The 23,922-nt window shown below is 37.6% G+C and overlaps 1 protein-coding gene across 4 annotated transcripts in view; it reads right to left on the reverse strand.

The window, feature by feature from the left end:
- Positions 1 to 460: 460 nt before the first annotated feature.
- The window catches only part of PPP1R21 (protein phosphatase 1 regulatory subunit 21), a 56,762-nt gene continuing 33,300 nt past the window's right edge, over positions 461 to 23,922 (reverse strand). For all 4 annotated transcript variants that reach the window (XM_027113164.1, XM_027113165.1, XM_027113166.1 and 1 more), the window contains 9 exons: positions 22,060 to 22,187; positions 19,479 to 19,631; positions 17,069 to 17,161; positions 14,126 to 14,368; positions 8,059 to 8,091; positions 6,753 to 6,869; positions 4,551 to 4,649; positions 3,404 to 3,532; positions 461 to 1,136 (listed from right to left, as the gene is read on the reverse strand). In XM_027113164.1, the coding sequence (XP_026968965.1) occupies positions 1,107 to 1,136; positions 3,404 to 3,532; positions 4,551 to 4,649; positions 6,753 to 6,869; positions 8,059 to 8,091; positions 14,126 to 14,368; positions 17,069 to 17,161; positions 19,479 to 19,631; positions 22,060 to 22,187 (1,025 nt within the window). In that variant the 3' untranslated portion in view covers positions 461 to 1,106. The remainder of the gene's footprint in view (positions 1,137 to 3,403; positions 3,533 to 4,550; positions 4,650 to 6,752; positions 6,870 to 8,058; positions 8,092 to 14,125; positions 14,369 to 17,068; positions 17,162 to 19,478; positions 19,632 to 22,059; positions 22,188 to 23,922) is intronic.

A 23,922-nucleotide genomic window follows, 5' to 3' on the forward strand; every position in this document is an offset into this window, starting at 1 on the left:
GGTGACTAGCAACTGCCTAGAGAAGAGGCTCAAAGGAGATGAAGCTACAGGCAGGGAGGTGAGGAAGAAGGGGTTTCAGGTCTGCGGACCTAGTCTGGGGACTTGGACCTGGAGTGAAATGGGCATGTGCAGGAAACTCAGAAGAAAGGAGCAATATATTTAGAGACTTGGGGATGGAGGTGCTGGGAAAAATTTCACCCATGAAATACACACTGAAATGACACAATGTTTATGAAAGAAACCAAGAGGAGCCTGAAAGGGCTCAGGGTCCTTGCTTGAAGCATGGTTACAAGTACCTTGGGAGGTACTCAAAGCCTTATTAAAGGATTAACTGTACAATTATTCCAATTTGGGGGATTAGAAAGATTATATCAAAATCAATTGGGATTTGGTAATTTTGTGAAGCTTACTTTAATAAGTTTTAGTTTCCTTCATCAGATTTTCATAGAGAGACTGAAAGTTTGATATAAGTACGAATTTATTGACATCAATTTCCTTAAGCTATTATTCCAACACAGAGAGGGTACTGAAGAGCTGAAGACAATGATAATAAACCCACAAGATCTGAAGTTTTCAAGGCCCACTCCCTCCAGAACAGACAGAGAGAGCAGGAGAGAGGGAGGGAGAGAGAGAGAGAATGAACAAGTCATCAAAAAGAATTGGAAACTGCTTTCAATTACAGTAAGAATTAATGACAGTTTGACAATTTAAGCATTTTATCCAGAAACACATACCTATTCCACAGATACCAAATTGATTACCATATCACTGAGTTTGAAAATATACAAAATATTTGTTGTTCTTACATACTGAAATTAAAGCCTAATTTTTAAAAGTGCACAGTAAAAACAGCATAAGGAAACCTACAATATCCATGGTATGTGTACTGTTTTCCGTTTCACTGTCAACATCAAATTCTGGATTTACCTTACTGGTTACAAATATATTTTAAATACTTCAAGGCCATTTACAACACTGACTACTTTACTAGGTCCAACAACACTCCAGCTTCCTGAAGGCGGCCAGCCCTGGACGTGGAGTCTCGGCCCCGCAGCTCCGCGCAGCAGTAGCAGCTCTGCAAAGAAGTCACCAACCAGCTCTGTAAACTATCGACTCTTGTTCTTTTTAGAATTCCCCTGTGCAAAGAAAAATGTCAACAATAAGAACGCCAACCTCTAGAAAAATCATTCACACAGTTTAGACACCAAGCTGTCTGGAAGCCATATTTCACTGTGGAAAACTTTAGTTTCCAAGAGGGAGAACAGCTGATAACCTTGCGTCGCTAACTTTTGAACAGGAATCACAGAGCAGTTTGTTACTTTTAACTCTCCCCACTTTCTCCATCCGTGAACCTTATTCCCTTGGGGTCTGAGGACAGGCAATAAAGAAAGAAAAGAAAGCTATCTTGGATTTATCAAACCTCAAATATTCATTTTGTTCCAAAGACAATGTAGTTTATGATTTCATAAAGCTGATAAAAACTTTTAGCCTGAACATGTTCCTTTACTGTTGAAATAAGCACCTTTTAAAGGGTCTTAATAGGTACTAATTTTGAACATGTGCCAACTAACACCCCAATGGGAATGATTACTGTCAAGGGGAAGATCAGATACCAGTTGAGAACAAGTTAGAGAGAAGATGTCTTAACTTATTCCCAATTCCCTCACATATGGAGATTTGGACTTTCCAGTTTTATGTAACTTTTCTTCTTTCTGGAGAGGTTCAAATTCCTACATTTAACTATTACATATAAATACTTTTTTTCATTAAGTAGGAAATGATTGCAGAACACAAACATTAAGAGCAAGATCATAGCAAACAAATGGTTTCAGGACGTTTACTTGGCATCCAATGGAGGCCATGTCAACTCAGCCATAAGATGATGCCATAGCAATTTAAATGACTAAAAAATGGGGGAGGTGTGCAAAATACAGGAACCACAGAATGATCAAAGAAAGGTTAACAACAGAAACTACAAAGTGAAGAAGGATCTCTAACTCAGTGTTTTATTAATGACAGATATTCTAAGGACTAGATTAAAAAGTTCTAAGAGGGCTTAAAACTTCCCTCACTTCTAAAGTGGCTGCAATACAATTACCTTTGGGACAATGAGCTTTGTTTGCTATACCCCACAATAACCCTTCTCAATTCAGAACCGAATGCCTTCTGCAGCTCTGAGGCCTGAAAACTTTCCCTATAATCACTGCTACTTTTTTTCAAATGTTAGGTGCTAAAGCAGGCTTTCTCCTACTACTCCCACTAACACATGTGCTTTCTACATGAGTCGGCTATCGCCCTGATGGAATATCAAGAGGCCAAAAGGGTTAAAGGAGGCCCAACACTCCACCCTCTACCTCCAAGCTAAAGTTCCTGAAGCACAAGTAACTGGAGAACCCGAATCAGAACCACACTGGTGGTTACAATCATCACAAGATGTCCCAGAAAAGCATGACAGACATTCTCTGAAGAAGCCAGAGGCCAAACAATAACACAAAACTCCACTGAGAAGCAAAATTACGTAACGCAGATTCTAGTGCATTAACATGATACATTTTCCAAGGAGATACCAACTGAGTGGGATGCTGCTCTGTACCACCACTGGCAGATGCTAAAATGAAGCTATAGTTTGTTCATCTCTATGTCTTCCCCAGAGCCAGCACACGGCAGGAACTCAATACATGCCTGCTAGATCGGTAAGGGGCAGCAGTGGATTTCAAAGAGCACAGGCTGGAGACAGTAAATCCAAGCTGCTGGTGGCAGAGTATTGTCTGAGTTATCAAAATATGCCAAGCATCTGAGATGATGCATGAAACCAACTCTCTGGCCTCTTGAAGCTTACCTTTCATGATAAGAGTATATACATTATGATACAACAAAGAGACATGATACGTGGATATGCCCTTCAACACAAAAACATTACCAATATCTACTGACCCGAGCCTGGACAAGCAGAGGCTTTATGGGAAATGAAATCTATGAAGTTTTTGGAATTTAAAGGACAAGACAGTCCTAGGTTATATGAATATGTATGAGAATAAATTTGCTAAAGAAGGTTACTCTTCAACAGCACCATTTTAGATTCACATAGATAGAGTAATCCCCATCATAAACCCCCCAAGAATCCTCCTAACTAACAGAACAGTAGCAGAAATGCCCAAAATGCCAAAAATGCCAAAAAGCAACCGTCACAGTGTTAGGGCCTCAGAGGTTAGACCTCCTCTCAACTTACAACTCAATCAAACAATCTTCATTCTACTTTCAGATAAGAAGACAAGTGAAATGATTTATAAACACTTCAGATCTCTTAACCTTTTGTTTCTGAAACACACAGCAATGAAATACCTTGTATTAAATACATTAAATATTAAATATTACACTGCAGAGAGACCCCTTCCTCCCCTACCTTACTAGACATCTTTAGTGTGTCAATCTCTTCTCTCTGTTTAGATAGTGTCTCGTTCATGCTGCACAGGTGGTCGCTCATCATACTTAACTGATCCTCATAACTCCTCTTGGTAGTCGTCAGCTCATCCTAAATGGCCAGGGAAAAAAGAAAAGAGAAAGCAAAACCCCACTAGTCATACCACTCTAAAGCTTTTTTAATTTAGGAAAAAAATGTTTGAAAAGTAACCTATCAAGATGACCTATCTGATCAATTAATATGAAGGTTAAGCCACAGGCCTAACAAGAGAGCAAAGTTAAAAGAAACAGGGCAGAGGTTTTTCTCAGCCTTCAAACTATGTTCGGAATTTCTTTGCAAAAATAAAAAAGTTTACTTCTGTGCCAGGTATAAAGATGTCACAAAAAAAACAAGAGTGCTATATGATCTTTCTCAATTCTCTTAGGTTTTCCTGAACCTTCGGTGAGGTGGGGAAGGTGATCTCTGGCATGTTCCCACTACCCCACACCTTGACGGCCCACCATCCTCTAGGCAGGGCCCTCCCTGGAAGAAGCACCTTCCTCTCTCTTTCCAGCTCTCGGGCTCTCTTTGACCTTTTAAAATCTAATCCTGTGCTCCTAGCTAATTTGATAAACGAATTTGAAACCAGGAGGAAGTGCATGAATTATTTCTTTGCCTGTATCACTTCTATATTTAATAGGGGCTTTCTGGAAGCTAGGCTTTAAAACAAAGCAGTGAGTAAGGAGGAAAATTTTGCAGCCCTACCTTTCAGTTTACATGAGTTTTATGAAACAGTAAAGGGAAGGAACAGAGTCACATGAACAGAACAAGCCTCCCGCCCACCATGACAAGGACTAACTGGAAGGAGGAGAAAAAAGAAGGGCTTTGGGTAAATAAGTACTATTCAAAGAAATGCTGACTACAAAACTACTTACAATTAAAATAAAGTCAGAGCAATAAATAATACAACTACTTCTTGCCTGACATAAATGAGATGTTACTTTAAAATGAGTTAGAAATAAAATGGTTAGAAAAATGTTATGTCTAGAGGTTAAATGCCACCATTTGAGAAAGGAAATGCTGATTCTTTTGGCCCAAGAACTTTCAATGAAAAAAACATACCAACACTGCTTAGGTAGCATGAACTCACCTGAAGTCTGCTGTTGTTCTGACTGGCTGCTTTCATCTCTTCTGCCAGTGCCTCTTTAGACTTTTCAGCCAAGGCCAGTCTTTTAGAGAGTGCTCGGCACTGTTAAATCAGAAAACATTCAATTATCCCAGGGACCATTTCCCCAAACCAAATTTACCTCAGGGAAGGTTACTAGAAAACAATCCCCCAAACCGAAAGTACTTCCTCCCTTCCTTCCACAAATATCTACTGAATATCTACAGGCCTTGTACCACACACTGGAGCACACAAAAGAAAGATGTGGTCCTCACTCTCATCATTTTAATAAGGGAAAAAAAGTCTACTAACCCAAGCTCATCGCTGTTTTTTCTTAGCTCTAGCCTGATGACCAGTGGCTACAAAACCACCAGAAGTTTCTACAGTTACCCAGGATTCATTCACACCCACACTGGGTGAGAAGGGAAGTGGCATCATGCAGTATGAATCCTAAGATACTTTTCTTGTGTTTTAAGTCCTTTATTGGAGACCATATCACAGAAACAATAAAAGCTTTGCAGCCCCACTCAACAGATGGAAAAAAAAAAGTGAGTGCAGGACTTCAAAGATCCCGCTTGCTTTCTTTGGGGATTCTAACCAAGGCTATCCAGAGACAGAGTAGATCAAGAAGCAAAAAGAAAAATTCTATTTCATACTACTGTTCAAAGAGGGCGTGCCATTAAAAGGATCACTAAATTTTCTGATAAACCATGAGATTGACAAGGAGGATCTGTTGAGACATGTTCGAATGTTATGTCAACATCAGACGCTCAGACTGACCATTCCAGTAAAGTAGTACAGAGGGTTGCCGCTTCCTGTTTACAGACAAGGAAAAACTAGAACAATTTAAAAATTCTTGTGTCACAATTGTGCTGAAAGAATTTACTAAGATAAGCAAATCTCTTGGAAATAAGGCAGCCTCAGAAATTCCCCGGTTACTCATTTCACTCCTCACAAGAGAATTTCAGGAAAGTTCAGCCAACCAAATCAACCACCCTCCTTTAACCGCACATCTATCGGTGTGCTTAGCACTGAACCTGAAAAAGAGGGAAAGAGTTTTGCAAAGCACGGGTCCTCATGAGGATGACAATCAAGTCTAAGAGAGTAATTCAGAAGGCAGTTAGGGATCCAAACCAGGCCACCATGATGTGCTGCGTGCACTGAGTGGCTGGGATGGTAAGCACTGCAACAGTTCTATGGTGAGTCGTCCAGCTTGCCATCCTCCCCGTTTTCTACAGCTCAACAGCCATCACTACTGATCATCTTATCAAACAGGTATGCATCACTAAGCTAGGCACATCATTCATTTCAGCAGGAGGAAAGAAGCAAAGCCCCCCTCCACTCCTAGCAACTGGATTCCCATCAACTCTTCTCTGTCTCTGTAAAACAGGAGAAAATCACAAAGTCGCATCCCAATGAAGGGTGTTGTCTTTCCTTTGTCAATTTCCTTAACAGTTTAAAGCATTATAATTCTCCGTCTAACATCTATAACTAACCTTTTAATGAAAAGTTTCCCATCAGAGACCTTACAGGTATTCTTATATATTGAGCGACATCCATTCTATCTTATCATTTGTTTCTCACTCTTTGATATCTGTAATTTCTTCCTTCATTTTCTCCCCTTCTTATCAATGAATTTGTATAATTTTATTATCTTGCATAGTGTTTTTCTAATCCTCTTAAGAAAATGAATTATTTGGTGAGGGAAGAAGAAAATGTAACAAAAAGAAAGATTTTGTATTTTTTAAAGGTTGAAAGAGGTTACATTTTGCATTTTATCATTTACAAAAACTGATTTCCACAAGTTGTCATTAGAAACTAGAGAGTATTTAAAAAAAAAAAAAAAAGAACCAGGCATACTTTGCTTTGAATTTCCCTAAACGAAAATTCCTGACCTATGAATGTTACCTGCCTATAACTCTCTAAAACAAGATTATAATTATAATCTATAATTATAATGCTCCAAAACATGCTACATAACCATAAGAAAGGCTACCTGTTATATTCACTGCAATAAAGATTTTTGGTTGGTATGTGGACCAATCTCTACGAACTCTAACCAAATCCATATTGCAGACACACAGACTCTGACCTCTCTCTTCTAGTGAACAGCAGGAAGCCAGGACAGTGACCTAATTCCTGAAGGGGTTAGAAAAATCCACCTGATCCAATTAACTCTCCACTCACCTCAGCATAAAAATGCACTGACTTGCTATCAGCCAGCTGCAGCTGAGACGTCAGTTCCACTATCCTTGCCATGTAGTGATTTCTAATTAAGTCTTCCCGAGATTCCACATCTGGAGCCTAAACAGAGCACACATAACTCAATAAATAAATGCCAGTGGAATGAAGCAGTTCTGAGAGAGAGAGAGAGAGAGGAAAAAAAAAAAATAAATATCACTTTAGCAAAAAAAAAAAAAAAAAAGACATTTCCTACATTTTCCTTTGAAATTTGATGGGAAATCCTAGTTTTCCCACCCCTCAGAGAAACTTCAGACAGGGCAGGTAAATAGATATGACAAATTTCTTTTATTCAGCACCCTGCCTATCTCACAATGAAGCTGGGGCTTCAAGAGAACAAAGCAGCAGTGAAGTCTTGGGAGGCCCACCACCCATGGGGCCATGTCTCTCCACTCAGTTTTTACTTGCCACACACCTAACTTGCAAAATCTCAATCTGTCTGACTCCTATGTCCTCCTCTAACTGGAAGAGAACAGGTGAAAGGGGAGCATTTATTGGAACTCCTAAAAATCTGAACATTCTTTTTTTCCCCCAAATTATCTTAAAAAAGCTCTTATACTCTTAAACATACTAACAAATTAAACTATTTCTATAATGAACAATTTATGGCCCTTGTCCCAGACTAGATTTCTATTAGTTACTCTAGCAATGACACACCACTCAGTTTAGTTTAAAAATATATGCAGAAGTTCAAGGTTACCTAAAGTATAAGGCTAATAAGGAAATCAAAGAATTTACTTGAACTATATTTACCAGTTTACCATACTGACTGGAAAGCTGAGTGACTTCAGTGTTCTTTTAATGGTTATTTGTGAGCTTGTAATATCTGTAATATTTCAAAATCTTGTAATATTTCAAAACTAAAATGTGCAAACCTATCTGACAAGCCAAATCTGACCTGGGTTCAGTCACTTGAGGGCTGAAAAGAACTACCAAGCCCACTGATGGTCAAGGCCCTGAAAAGCCCCGCTTTGCCAGCTGGCCCACTGGGAGGGTAATGGCTCACAGCCTCCTGCCACATGCCAGCGAGCTTGTCAAACTGCCAAGTCAAGTCATTCAAGGAGGCAATTACAGACAGGCTGTAATTTATTGGTGACAGTTAAAACTGACCCAGAGAGAAAAGCAACATGGATCCACATTTGCTAGAATTGTCAGAAACGCAATTAGATGAAGCTGACTTTTGCCGGATTTTGTCAACAAACATGTGGCAAGATGTTTACTAACAAACAACATGATGTTAAGCACACATTACCTCACTGTCAGACGTCCTGGTTAAAATCCCAATCTAGAACATAACGGAAAAAAGCTTTAGAACAGACTGCTTACACTTCAAACGCAATAGCTTAAACACTTGTAATGTTTTCCTCTTCTCAGTTCACACTGTTTCAAAGCACACTTGTGGGAATTCCCTGGCAGTCCAGTGGTTAGGACTCAGCTTTCACTGCTGTGGGCCTGGGGTTCGATCCCTGGTTGGGGAACTAAGATCCCACAGGCTACATGGCATGGCGAAAAAAGTAAAATAAAAAAATAAAAATAAAATAAGCAACATTTAAAAAAAATAAAACAAAATGAACAAACAAAACAACAACAGCAACAAAAAACCAAGCACACTAGCAGTGGAGTTCTAGACGATTACCCTCAAATCAATCATCTTTCAACACAAAGAAGCTGGACCTACAGATAAGTAACCACAGTCATGATTTCTATCATGAGGCAGTAATGGATAGTGACCATCACTATTTCCTCTATCAGAATGCTGTTAGCCGTTTTCACTGAAACCCAACAAACTGTCTGGGAAGAGAGAGAGGAAGAACAGTTTTTAACTCCTCTTGTCATTGCTATGCTTACTTCCAAAGCAGCGGCCAAGGAGGCCTAAAGACAGTTTCATGGCAACCATAATAACGAAACATTCCAAACGCAAAACACAAATAGCAAACTCTCTGGCGGAAAGGTCAAAAGGATAAAGAATATCATTATGACATTAATAAGTATTAACTTCAGATTTAAACTAATGAAAAAGTATATGTATTATAGACATACTGAAGTGCTGCCAGGTTTTTTAAAGGTTGCTTTTGTGGATTCAGAGTTCAAAACCAGATAGTAGTCATGGTTCTTGAATTCATTTTATTGTTTAAAGTGGAAGGGCATGTGCTTGGGCTCAGTAAGTTAAGGAAACTATTGGAAACTCAGTTTTGATAGATTCTGTTAATCAGAGATGACACCCAACAAACAGTTTTCATGGATTCTAAATAATATTCTCAAGAGTACTACTCTGAACTGTGAGCAGTATATGAATGTTATGCCCAACTAGCTGTAAAAGGATCTTTTTTATAAGACCTTTTTTTATAGAGGAGCCATAATTTTCTACACACTAAAGCAGGAATAGCAATTAGTCTTTCAGTGAAAAACCGTTTACAGTAACACACTCATCATTTTAATTTTATACATTCAAATATAAGTACATTTGGCAAAATAAATCACAAGCATGGGATCTACCCCTTATCCCCTTTACTCCTGGGTTATGGTTTGAGAATGTGGTACAGCAAACAGTCCTGAAAAGGAATGGAATCATATAACTTCAAGAAAAAGTTGCGAAATTTATAATTTCAACATTTTCTCATATGCCACTGATGAGAGTTTAAACTAATACAGTCCTTTGAGAAAATAATTTGGCAGTAGAGATCAAGGAACTTAAAAACATTCATGCCTTTTGACCCAATAACTCTAATCCTAAGAATATACCCCAAAGAAATCATCTGGATGCAGAAAGAATCTTATGCATAAAAATGAGATGTTATTTAAAATAATAAAAATTATAACCAATGTCATAGGTAAACTAAAGTATATTCTATATAGAATACTATGGAATCAATAACTAAGTTTACATAGAGTTTCTAATAACAGGATGTTTGTTTATTAATGTTATGCTAAAAGATTTTAAATTTTATATAGTATAATGTCAACCAAGTATGAAATTATGTAAAAAAAATGTTAACAGTGGTTGTTGGGTATTCAGGAAAATGTCAACATTTTTTTCTTCTTTCACTCTTCTGTATTTTAAAATTATCTACAACGTACATGTATTGTTTTTATACTTGAAATATATATATTTTAAAATTCTGTGAATTTAAGCAGTGCTTTTTTTTTTTTTTTTTTTTTGCGGTACGCGGGCCTCTCACTGTTGTGGCCTCTCCCGTTGCGGAGCACAGGCTCCAGACACGCAGGCTCAGCGGCCATGGCTCACAGGCCTAGCCGCTCCGCAGCATGTGGGATCTTCCCGGACTGGGGCACGAACCTGTGTCGCCTGCATCAGCAGGCAGGCTCTCAACCACTGTACCACCAGGGAAGCCCTAAGCAGTGCATTTTAATTTCAGCAAAAAAAATGAAAACTTGTAGTTTTCTGTGCTTTTTCTTTCTTGAGGTTACTGTTATCTTTTTTTTTGGCTGCGTTGTGTCTTCTTTGCTGTGCACGGGCTTTCTCCAGTTGCGGCGAGCGGGGCTACTCTTCATTGTGGTGGCTTCTCTTGTTGCGGAGCACGGGCTCTAGGTATGCGGGCCTCAGTAGTTGTGGCTCGCGGGCTCTAGAGCGCAGGCTCAGTAGTTGTGGTGCACGGGCTTAGCTGCTCCATGGCATGTGGGATCTTCCCGGACCAGGGATCGAACCTGTGACCCCTGCATTGTCAGGCAGATTCTTTGTGTGTGTGTGTGTGTGTGTGTATGTGTGTGTGTGTGTTTGCGGTACACGGGCCTCTCACTGTTGTGGCCTCTCCCGCTGCGGAGCACAGGCTCTGGACGCGCAGGCTCAGCGGCCACGGCTCACGGGCCCAGCCACTCCGCGGCATGTGGGATCTTCCCGGACCGGGGCACGAACCCATGTCCCCTGCATTGGCAGGCGGGCTCTCAACCACTGCGCCACCAGAGAAGTCCCTATCTTTTATTACAATAATTAACAGGGGGCTGAATGTTCAAATTACAGTCCTAGATATGTTAATTAAACATAATAAACATTTAACTTTTGCAATGTTATAGGGTTAGAAATAAGAAGTTTCTATCTGATGTAACTTTTTCAGCCCCAAAGTGCTTGAACCAAAGGAATCTTCTGGGGACTTTTGAGTTTCCTTTGTTAGTCAATTAACTTTAAAATGGGCATAGACTTTGTACCAACACCCAAGAGGAAGACAACAGAAGGAGACACACACACTCAGTTCACTTAACTTCACTTAAGGCAGGATGGGAGGTTGCGGGGGGTGGGGTGATAAAAAGAAAGGCTGAAAAGGAAACATCAGGGAAGGCAAAAAAAAAAAAAAAAAAAAAAGCCTCCCTTTTTCTCTCTATTGTCTCCAGGTTATTTTCGGCAGGAATCTGCCACGTGCAGAGAGAGAAAGTGAATTATGTGGGGAGACCCTTCTCTCAGCCTGAAATACTCTTCTCCTGCCTTGGCCTCCTGCTCATTTATGAAACACACCCATGTTACCTCCTTTGGGATGCCCTCCCCAAGCCCTCCAGGCGACTTCTCTGTCATCTCCCAGCACTCTGGACAGATGTCTATCCAGGCTCTCATTCCATTAGACTGAAAGCAACCACGGGATGGGAATAGATTCACCATATAGACTAGACTGTGAAAAATGCAAGGAGGCCAACCAGGTCTTGGTTCTCTGATCCTGACTGTCGAAGACAATGCCCAAAACTGGGGTTCATGGAAAATGTGGCAACTCAACTGTACCTTAATGATGGGAAGAGTTTTGAATTCAAGAGAGTCGAGGAGTTGGAAGGCAAAGTATTTGAGTATGTAGGTGACAGGAGTTATGAATAAATAGGCATCCAGGCAAAAGAAACAGCTTGAACAATACAGGGAAGCAAAAACACAAAAAACGTTATCAGGAAAGAAAGCTCGGATTGAGTTTGTACAGGGAAATGCTGAAGAAAGGTAGTTTGGAATAGGTGTTCACAGACCTTGAATGCCAAACTAATGAGTGGACTATATCCTATAGATAATAGGGAGCCACTAAAAGTCTAGAAGCAACAGAGTGCATAATCAGTAACACACTCTACGAAAATTACTCTGCTAGCACCTTATGAAGTGGGTGGGAGGAAAGAGATCCTTAACAGATGCAGACAGAAATAGCACACACATGCTAACCAGACAGACAACTGAAAGTTATAGCAACTTCCAAACTCACCAAACCCAAATAAAGTCATCATCACTCACAGACCAATAGTGTTTGGTACTAAAGGTTTCTCATGTCCCTGGAAATCTTTCTCACTTACATATGTAAGAATAGTGTGCTCTCCTTTGAAAATGTTCAAATAAAAAGACAGTCCTCAACTTTCAGCAACTGACATTAATGACTCAAATACACCAGTGTTGCCAACTTCCAGTACTTCAGAAAGGCAAGCCATAAACAAATACGTTTGTCCGCTGATCTATTTTCTGACACCCATCAGAGCACAAGGCCATGCTGATTAAAAGGACAGGGTGTGGACCTAGATGTTCTGGGTTTGAACCCTAGATCCATCACTTACCAAGTGTGTGACTTCAGATGAGTTACTCTACCTCTCTGTCCACCAGTTTCCTCATCTATAAAATGAAGATATGATAGTACCTGCAACCTCATAGGATCTGTGTGAGGACTGACTGAGTTAACACACTGAAAAGTCCTTAGAACCGTGGCTGGCATATGATTACTGCAATTACTATCACTGTCATCAGTGCCCTCCCTGGTCTGGTCCCATAGTTACTCCCTGACAGCACCAATTACTGTTAGTGCAAATGGGAGAAAACGGAAGGAGCAGATGCAGGGAAGCAGGGAGAGAAGACAGGAGAAAGAAGAAATCAGACCCAATGGAGAACAGTCTGACCTGATCAATAACCAGACTCTGAAGGAAAGTCCAAAGATGAGTGCTGGCAGTGCTGCACTTCCCCAGATGGTACCCGAACTGATGTCAGGATTCTGCTCTGTTTGCTAAATGTTCTTCTAAGCAGTCACCTGCCCCTGTCAGAGGCAACGTGCAACACCTGCGGCTGAGACTCAGCCTTGCCATCAGGGGTCACATAGGATCATCCAGTGAGCATAGCAGCCATTCAAACCACTGCTCTGAGAAGTCTGCTTTATGTTTTTTACTTTTCTAAAACATTTTCATTCTTTTTTCCTCCCCTACATTTTATTATGAAAATTTTCAAACATATAGAAAAAAGTATGATAATCATATGTAGCCACCATCTACATTCAGTAATTAACAATTTGCTCATTTGCTTAATTTATCTGTGTGTGTAGATATTTCCTGAACAATCTGAGAGTAAGTTGCAGATATGATGATACCTTACCCTGAGTACTTTAGCATTTATCTCCAAAAAATAAAGGTATTCTCCTAAATAATCCAATTATCATTATCACACCTAAGAAAACTAATAATAATCCACGTTTCTCACACTGTTGAGGTGCAGTGAGGTCTGTATACATCTTGAAAACGGAAGTTAATTTGTATATATTACTATCAGGTATGCTCTGAATCAGATGCAAGGGAGATGTGAGAAGGACCATGACTTGCTGTTCAAAAGCATTAGTGAGCTACAGGGGTAGCCTTAGGACAGGGCTGTCAAAAAGTGCCATGGTTCTCCTTAAATTTCTCAAAAAATGCTAACGAAAATATATTTAATGAGATCATTCTAATTTTGAGGGTTTTTTCCCCTTCCCTTCCTGATTTCAGTTTTTCTAGATTTTCTAATTTTTTTTTAACAGTGGGCAGAAAAATATAATCAGAAAACTTTTCTCAATGTAACTGAATTTTATAATTCCAACAGAGATGTTTCTTCACCTTCTAAATCACTGCTTTAAATATAAGCAAGAAATATAAAGTTGCAAAATAACTTGTCAGTATATTGTCTTATGAAGTTTAGCTAATCTGATGGGTTTCTATATTATACGTATGTCATAAAGCTTTATACTACCTAGGAATACACCATGTAATTGGTTAAAAATGGTATTTGTCGTCATTTCTATAAAAAGTTAGGCAGTTAGTCCTTTGTCAGAAACATAACCCCCATATCACCAATGCTGCAGTGGAGAAACAGAATCATCTTAAATTTGACTTACTATATCTTCTCCAGGAACACAAGCCCTTACCGTGGGGAAGTCTCACATGTAAAATCAAAGAGAATTTAATAAGGTTGCTTTTTTGAAGGGGGCATCCTGCTTACCAATCTGCTTTTTCTAGAGCACATGGATTATTCCTGTTATCAAGTGACATGTACTTTAGATGGTTAACACTGAACACTAAGATGGATTCCCACCAATTACCATTTAAAAAAAGACACTTACCAAACTAGTGCTGTGAACGGGCACCGGCACAGCCTTGGCAGACGCATCTTCCTGGCCCGCAGCGGTCACCACGGCGGCCCCTTCCTGGGCTACCCCAACCGCCTGCCCACTACTTGTGCTCTTCAGTTTATCTGCAGTTCGCTGGTTTTCTTTCTCCAGCTTGATTTTAGCTAACTGTGCTTCCAACATCCAATGTTCTTTTTCCTGCTCCAGTTTAGAAATCTTCTCCAAACTCTGCTGAACCTTGAAAGCAACAGAGAGTTCTGCACCTTAGAGGATGATGCAGACAAAACTTACCAGCCAAAAAAATACTTTATGGAATGTAGACCAAAACTACTTCACAGGTGTGAAAACAAAAAAGCTTGATCCTGGAATAGGGAACGTTTTATTAAACAGGATACAAAAAGCACAACCATAAATTGAGAAATTGAACTAGAATGAAATTTTTAAAATCTCTATTTATCACAAGGTATAATAAAGAGAGTAAACAGGAAAGCCACAAAGTGGTAGATGCATGTATCCAACAGTGGACTAATACCCATTACATATAAAGAACTTCTATAAATCAATGATAAAAAGACAGTCAACCTAATAGAGAAACAGGAGAAAAGGAGACTTGAATAGGCACCTGAACGTTACTATAAACATAAAAAAGAAGGTATCCAATGTCACTATTAACCAAGGAAAAGCAATTTAAAACCACCCAAATGAATAAAAACAAAACACACAAAAAAAACACCCAAATGACTAAAATGAAAGACAGAAAATACAAAGATGGACATGTTTATGGAGCAACTGGAACTATCATATAGTGCTTGTGGGAGTGGAATTTGGGACAAACACTTTGAAAACTGTTTGGCAGGATCTTTGAAAATTGAACTTGTATCCTATGACTTAGCAATTCTACTTCTAAGTATACGCCCAAGAGAAAAACATGTATGTTTATCAAAAGACAAGTATAAGAATGCCCATAGCAGCCCTACGATAGTCAAACACTTGAAAACTACCCAAACAGTCATAAGCTGTAAGAATGGATAAATAAATTATGTATTTTCACACGACAGAATACTCAACAGGAATGAAAATGGACCAATTACAACTACATATAACATGGATGAATATTATAAATATAATGTTGAACAAAAGAAGCCAGATCTGAAAGAGATGCTACATAATTCTCATTTAATATGAAGTTCAGTATCAGGCAACAGAACAAAGAATGCAGGATAATGGTTACCTCTGGGGAAAGAGGAGAGTAATAACTGGAAAGGGGCATGAGGAAAGTTTCTGAGGTCCTGGCAGTCTTTTTTTTACAGGTATATACCTTACATAAAGAAATATTCTTTTCTAAAAATTTTATCTAGCTACCGGTTACATTAATGTGTTTACTTATGAAAATTCACTGAAATATATTAATAATTTATATACTTTTCTTTAAGTATGTTATGCTTCAATAAGAAGCTTAAAAAAAGCTAATTTTCAAGGCAAATGAAAGCTTGAGAATTAAATAAAAACAATCTTAAGAGTGAATTCCAAATGCTTTACCAACTATCATCGTTGAACAATTACCACGTACCACTGTTCATGATATTTTCCTGCCAGTATCCTACTGAAGCCTCCTAACAGTCCTACAATTCTCACGTCTCAAAGAGGAGAGCTTGAAGTCCCAGCAGCTTGACCACCTGCAAAGCTAACAAACAGAGCCAGGATGTGGGACCTCATGAGTCTGGCTCACAAGTCTGATTCTTTTCACCCTATCACACTGCCTCTCATTGGCTCAATTAATCCTTACGGGACCCTGAAAGGTAGGTATTATCCTCGCTTTAGAGAGGCAGGATGTGAGACCCGGAGTGCTTATCAGACTAGCCTGCAGCTGGTCAATGGCAGAGTGGGAAAAGCAATAGCTCTGAAGTCAGACCATTCTGCTACTTACTAGCTACTATGGATAAAAGCTGTTTAATTTCTTTGAGCCTTACTTTCCTCACATAAAATAAGAAGGAAATCTAAAATGAATTTTTAAGATACTCCACATTTCACTGTTTGTCTCAGGAATTTTTTTTTTTTTTTTTTTTTTTGCAGTATGCGGGCCTCTCACTGTTGTGGCTTCTCCCGCTGCGGAGCACAGGTTCCCGACGCGCAGGCTCAGCGGCCGTGACTCACGGGCCCAGCCGCTCCGCAGCACGTGGGATCTTCCCGCACCGGGGCACGAACCCGCGTCCCCTGCATCGGTAGGTGGACTCCCAACCACTGCGCCACCAGGGAAGCCCAGGAATTTTGTTTTTTAGGAATTATTATGTGGATTAAATTTTTAGCTTCAACATCCTATTGAATTAATGTTGAAAAGATAAGTGATATGTGTCCAATGAAAATAAGGTCGGCATAGGCAAAATACTGTTTCAGATAAATTTGTGCTCTCTTTAAAATAAATGTTTCCAAAACTAAAGCAAGCCAGGTGTTAAAGTAAATAAATCTCTGGCGAATGCTAAACTGGGGTCAGTTTGTACCAACTTCTGAAAAAAATAATACCACCTACCTCCACCTGCCACCCAAATTCAACTGATCAATTGAGCATTGGAAATTTTTCATTCCTGTCCATTTAGGAAATAAAAATAACTCACTGAGTCTCTAGCCACACCCCCCTTTTTTGCCTTATTATTTCAGACATTTAAATCTAGTACCTAAATAATTAATCAGCATGGCCAGAGTGTGCTGATATTACTTTACTGGCAATCATAACACCAATTGAATCAGGATGACTTATTTAGAGTATCAACAAATGGTTTTCAATGAATTATGCTTATGGTGCTTTTTAAGCATGTGTTAATTAACTTCACATGTTTACTTACATAGCCTTTTAAATTGCTCTATGTGTATGAAAACCTTTTATAGGGGATTTTATATTCATGCTCTTTAACAAGTACCATGATTTTCCCGATGCCATACCTGTTGTGCAAGGCCTTCTCGACTTTCAGTAGAGCTGAGAAGGACCCGGCGGTTTGCCAGTGCTTCTTCATAAGGCACAGATTCCAAGAGAGGCTATGGAAAAAGCATCATAAGAAATAAAGAAAAAGGTCGCATCATTTCCCTGATCTTACAAATAAGAATGCTAAATGAGGTTTGATAATAAAATTCAGATGTATGTCCACATAGACTAGTTCCTTTAATACACATAAAAAAAGAACTTTAAAAATAAAAGAAAAGAAAAAGAATGAAGGGGAACATGTCATACCAGTTACAAGAGACACTATCTAAAACCATAAGACTTGCACCAAAATAGACAGATGAAGGAATGGCAAAGAAAATCTAGAAACAGACAAAAGCACATACAAAAATGTATTATGTGACAAATGTTGCATTTTTAAGTCAATGCAGAAAGGATAAGTCATGCAAGGACAATCAGTTAATAATTTAGAAAAATAACTATTTAGACCCCAATTTCATACCTATATCAGAATAAATAAATTCAAGATGGGCTGAAGATTTCAATCTAAAAAGTTTAGACCACAAAAATACTGGAAGAAAATATAGGTGAACTGACTTTCCAAGAGTCACCTGAGAATCACCACCGTAAAGAAAAAGCCTGGTTTGATGATATAAAAATTAAAACTTCTAAATTTTGAAAAATTATTACAGCAAACTGAGGAAAAATATTTCCGACATAAACAAAGGACTAAAATCCTTAACATAGAGCTCCTTCAACCTCAATTAGGAACATTTATTTAAAAACAGGTAAACAACTTGAACAGGAAATTGAAATAATATAAACAGTAAATTTATGAAAGGATGTTCTATTTCAATAACAAGCAAAGAAATGAAAATTAGAACAATAACACAGAACTTCTTGTTTCTAAGATTGACAAATTAAATTTACGGGTTAAATTTAAACTTCTATTGCTGGTGAACTATAAAAAGGTAACCTTTGAAACATTCACAGACTTTGAATGAGCAATTCCATTTTTAGGAATTAATCATAAAGATATAATTAAAACAATTAGGTAGCCTTATACGTTTCTAGGAGTGTACAACCACTCTTACGGGTAATCTGGCAGTAAATATTAAAACTTAAAACCACATTATCCAGAACATTCCACCTCTCAGTAATCCACACATATGCCCAAGGAGGCATTTACAAAGCTATCCATTGCAGTATAATTCTAACAGTGAAAAACTGGAATCAACCTAAATGCCCACCAAAGAGAGACTACCTAAATGAACCACGGAATACCTATATCATAGATTTCAATGCTGTGTTTAAAATGAATAAAGTAGCCATTATATCTATTGATACAGACAGGTCTCTAAAACATATTTTAAATGAAAAAAGGAAGCTACACAATGAAATATGCATTTTAGTTAAAAAAAAATTAGAAAAGTCTTTATATTCTTCATATTTTGCATATAGTTCAAAGTTTACAGAGATGAGTACAAATGCTCCAAGAGTCTGGAAGGTTACACACCAAACTGATAACTATAGTTACCTCCGGAGAGGAACTGGAATTAGGGATTGTAATTTACCTATAATGCTCTCATGTAATATAAGAATGTATTTATGCATTGTGTAACTAAAAGTTAGAAAGAAATAAAGAGAGAAAGGTAAATACACAAAGTTGCATGTGCAAGAATATCCCCTGTAGTATTGCACATAACAGTGAAAAATAGGAAGCAACCTAAAAATCCACTAGCAATGGATGGCTTAATTAAATTATCACACATTTATAGAATGAAATACTATAGATGAAATACTAGATGCATTAAAATGATAACAATTTATACTTATAGATATATATTTTTGTTATATAAAGATATCCACAATGCATTAAAGAGGAAAAAACAGATTCTGAAACAGTCTATGTATCCAGATACATTGCTTTTTATAATGTGTGTGTGCGTGCATGCATGTATACACATTAAAATTTTATGGTTAAGAGGAGCTACCTTTGGGTTGTGGGACTTTCTTCTTCATGTACTGCTGTTTCTTCTGATTTCTTTTTGCAATGATCATGTATTCTTATTATATTGAGAAAAAAATTATAAATGTATTTCAATTTTTTTTATTTCTACAAGTTTAAGATTTTCTCAAGTTTGACACTTAATGGCTGCCTGGCTGTCTCACCCTAAACACTCTACCAGCCACTGGAAACGTTAAGTCTAATACGGCCTAGGAAATGAGATTCAGGTCTCTGTCCCATCCTCCTCTCCAAAGACCCCCGCCCACCTCACAACACCCACCAACCACCTGTCCCTCAAAATTGTATAAAACCTAAACAATATGAACTGTGGGAAAACAACTGCCATTCTCTGGAATTTTTCCAGATTTTCCCTCTGATTTAAATGTTAACAGCAGCTCACAAACCTTTCTCAAAGCCTTCATGTAGGCAGCAGCTTTTTTCTTGTATTGCAGCATGCATTCAGCTGAGAGAGGACTGATGAATCCACTCGCTGTCTTAGGCCCGTAGCTCAGGGAAGCAACGAAGTAGTCCACGTTGTTGCTGAAGAAAGATGCAATCTAAACCAAGTGTGACAAGAAGATAAATTTTATTTTCCAATAATATATCTAAAATATATATCTAATAGTTTTCAGATCAAAGTTAAGGATACTCAGAATGGAAATGAAATTTCAACACATGCTCAAAAGCCCACATTTATTTGAAAAGAATACATAGGGAATGATTTATAATAAACACAATACAGTATAAATTTTGAAACCAGACTTGTGACATGTCTTAATCTAGACAAATTCTACTGTTTCTGAAAACCAAGGCTGATTCTGATTTATTCTGTAGACAATGTTTATGAGCTGTTTACCTTACTAAGTCTGCCCCTGCTCTCAAAATATATACGTTTGGGTTTATACATTCCGTTTGCATTTTAACTTTGAATGTTTCATATTCCAACACAAGACATGACACAAGCATATTGAATATATGATCTCTACTTAAATTTCATTCTGTAAATCTCAATCTGTGCATTACAAATATAACAGGAAAGAAAAAGACTGAAAATTCAGCAGACCCTTGTCATTTACAGATTTAACATTTGCTTAATCTATGTAAGCAACAACGAAGATCCATGACTGTAATTGTGCTGAGCCATGATTCTGAATCTACAGTGCTATATGAAATGGTGACATAAATAAAAATGTCTAAGAAAGTTATTAGCCAGAAAAATTAAAGTCTTCGATACATTAAAGAGTATTCTATTTCAATAAATAAGAAAAAGTAACTTGTGAAACAAGAGTACTTTACCTTGGCAAAAACTGTTCAAAAAGTAAGCAATCACTCACTAATGGTCTAAAAGATTATCTTTCTCGTTAATATTTTACTGTGTCAAACGAAATTCTATGTTAGGTAGTATTCAAGAAAATGAAAACTCTAAAAATCTTGAGCTGTATATTCCTCGTGTATGACATAGATAGTACAGTGTTTGCATTTTAGTCATGATAGTATACGGTGAGGTTTAACTTTCTTTCCTCTCTCTAATATTTCTACATTTCCCAAATGTTCTTTAACATGCATATGTTATACTTTCCTAGTGGGTTTTTTAAAAATTACAAATGATAAAATTTAGTTTAATCAAATCACATTAGCTAAGTATTAAGCTGCCACCAACTAATACTTAGTTCAGATACTTACTTTAGCTAAAAACCATTTATAAAAATTTCAGAGTGAAGATCAAGTACCTTTCCTTGAGACAACTCTTAAGGTTTCAGGCAAAGCAAATGTAAAATAAGCTATGAAGTATATAGGTATTTAATATTCCAGAGTTCTCCTAAAAAAGTGACAAATGCAGAGACTCTTGTAAAATGTCAACATTCTCTTTTTCCAGAAATTGCTCACAATTGAATCAAAGTCAGAATCATCCACAGAAAGTTTCCAGAATGCCTGTGGGTGAAAGCACTAAAGAGGAGGCAGTGGGGATGGTCTTCTGGCTAAGGAATCCTGTAGGCACTCACCTGCGAGCTGACAGATCCGAAAGGCAGCACCTTTTAATTACAGCCCCAAACTTAGCAGACTGTCAGGAAGACTGGCCTGACTTTGGGAAAGGTTAACACTGAATACCTACCATAACCTATGATCATTTCTGATTAACTTAAAACACTTGAAAAAAGTGTGCTCCTACTAAGGTCAACCTGTCAGAAAAATAAAGGTATATAACACAGATAGAGATTAGCACTTTCTTGAGAAATTATGTTGAGTCTGCTGAAATAAATGGGCTAAGATAGTCCTGAATACAGTACTTTTGGTTTTATATGTATGGGTAGTTCTCAGAGAAATCTTAGTCACTAAAGGCTTTGATGACAGCCACATGAACATGTGCTCTTAGAATGTGACCTGCTGAAACCAGTTATCCAAGACAGAACAATTTTTAAAGAAACTGCGCTCTGGTCAGTTTATAATAACAATTAAGTACTTACTAATCCAAATGATCATTATCTAATATTAAGAATTCAATGAGAAGACACATGTTGAAGTCATCTTAGAAGTACTTATTAGGGTACAAAAACCACAGAAGTAGCATTATCACAAGCGTTGCCAAAAAACAAACAAAAAACTTGGAGGGGGAAAAAACAAAATATTAACAAAGGTCTTATAATTCTTTTTCTTTTTCTATATCCCAATTTCTGTATAGCAGACCTTTAATACACACAAGGATCTATAGTGAGACCACCTGGAATCTTTCAATCATCAAATATCTCATTAAAATGTCAGAAGTGCCTGACCCACTTCCTCATCACAAATGCTTAACAGTAACTACCATATTGTTTCAAATATTAGGTAGGAAGGAGGAAAAGGGAGACAACTTTATTTTACAAAAAAGCCTGGTAATCAAAAATCCTTACACAGATCAATTTTCCTACTAGGTCACTCAAAAAAAAAAAAAGGAGCACATTTAAGAGTTGAATTTAATGTCAGTATAAACCAGAGAAAAATTACCTTTCCTGCTCCATTTGTCAATGCCACTACTGATGACAGGATGCAATCATTAGTTGTTATGAGCTTCTGTGTTGCTGTTGGAAGTTCATGCTCTATTGTAGCCTTTTGACTATAATGTTTGGAAATATCTATAAACCCAATCAAATGAAAACTCATTACTATCTATATACAAGTTGTATACAGATAACCAGCCCGTTAACTTCTTATATCTACTCTTACAAATTTACAAGACAAATCTGACAAAAAATGGTCCCAAATATGAGGATTGTGCTGAATATCAATTAGGTCTCAAGTTCACATGGAAAGAAGAGAGAGTAGTGAGGGTCTCTTAACACCATCCTGGTGTCTCTATTACGTTCCCCAGCAGGTGGGTCTCATTCTCCTTCATTTGAGTGTTAAGCCCTTATTCTAGCACCAGGTAAAGGACCCTGAGCAATATTTACCAGTCAAAAACCTTGTTTTCATAGCCCAGCAGGCATAAATGAGAGTTTACATTGTGCTTATACAAACAAACCATGAGGCTGGAAAAGAACAGCCAACACAGGCACAATGTCCCACAATCCTTATTGGATCTTAGCTGGTTTGCCAGTACATACTTCAACAATAAGAAAGGTCTGCATGGCCAAATAAGGATTGGATACTCTAGCACCTGGCTTCACGTTCTATTGCCTCTAGTACAAGAAAGCTATAACAAAGGCCTGTGGTTATGGAAGCACAGAAGAGAGGCTTAGATATAAATGTGTTGACAGAAACAGCAGTAGGTGAAACTGGCCAAACAGCTAAGCCTGGGGTTTTCTGGGTCTCTGAGAAATAAAGTAATTTCATCCTGGAAATAAGGGAAAATGGAAGAATTACCAAGACAACATTGATTTACAAGGAAGGGCAATTGTATTTTTAAATAAAAAGGTGTTTATGATACAGCCTCCTTTGAATATTTTACAGTACTTCAGTTACAACAGCATTAATTATCATTACCAACAAAGCAAAAAATAAATCACAAAACATGGAAACTAACTTTTATAGCAGGTGTGCATACAAAGAATTTCATTTATTCAGAATCAAGAAATTTAGTTGATTTTAGACTATAGATAATTAAAAGGGAATAAGACTATTCAAAAAGAAAGGGTATCTGAGATTTAACCTAGTATGATAATGATTTTTAACAAAATTACTGTTTTATGAATAAGATTACTTTTACTGAAATTTAAAACTAGGAAATTGCATTACTTATATATATTGTGTTATATACACATATATATAAACTTTTAATTTAAGATAGTCTTAGATTTATAGAAAAATTACAGAGAGTTTCTGGATACCCTTAGCCAGTTTTCACTATTGTTAACACCCTACACTACTATGGTAGTTGTCACAGTGAAGGAACCAACTAATTGGTAATTACTATTATGTTTAATATTTCTTAAAAATAAATGATTATCCTCTATATATTCATAAGATATCCAAGTGAATGAAAATTCAATTGGAACACTGAACATTTTTTTGTATACCGAACTTGCTAGCCCCTAGAGTAGACATTTTCTTTCTATACACCACAGAAAGTTTTATTCAATATTTTACTGTCTGTATACAATGCTATAATACAACTGGGTTGGTAGGCAATCTTGGTTGATTGGTGTAGGTGATTGAAATACTTATAAAAGATGTACAATACTAAGAATCCTCCCATGGCATCTAGTGGATCAGAGCTACTGTAGTTTGACTATAATAATTCTCCCAATCCAACTGTTTACTCTTTATCGAGTCCAAATATTTTCATTACTTAGGGTGTTCCTCGACATTAAAGTTTAACTCCAAAAGGTACAAGGAAATCATGTGACCTAGACAACAGATTTATTTTCTTTT

This window comes from Aethalodelphis obliquidens, unplaced genomic scaffold (genome assembly GCF_003676395.1).
Source record: "Aethalodelphis obliquidens isolate GAN/ISIS:26980383/991018 unplaced genomic scaffold, ASM367639v1 scaffold12, whole genome shotgun sequence".
NCBI classification, from domain to species: Eukaryota; Metazoa; Chordata; class Mammalia; order Artiodactyla; family Delphinidae; genus Aethalodelphis; species Aethalodelphis obliquidens.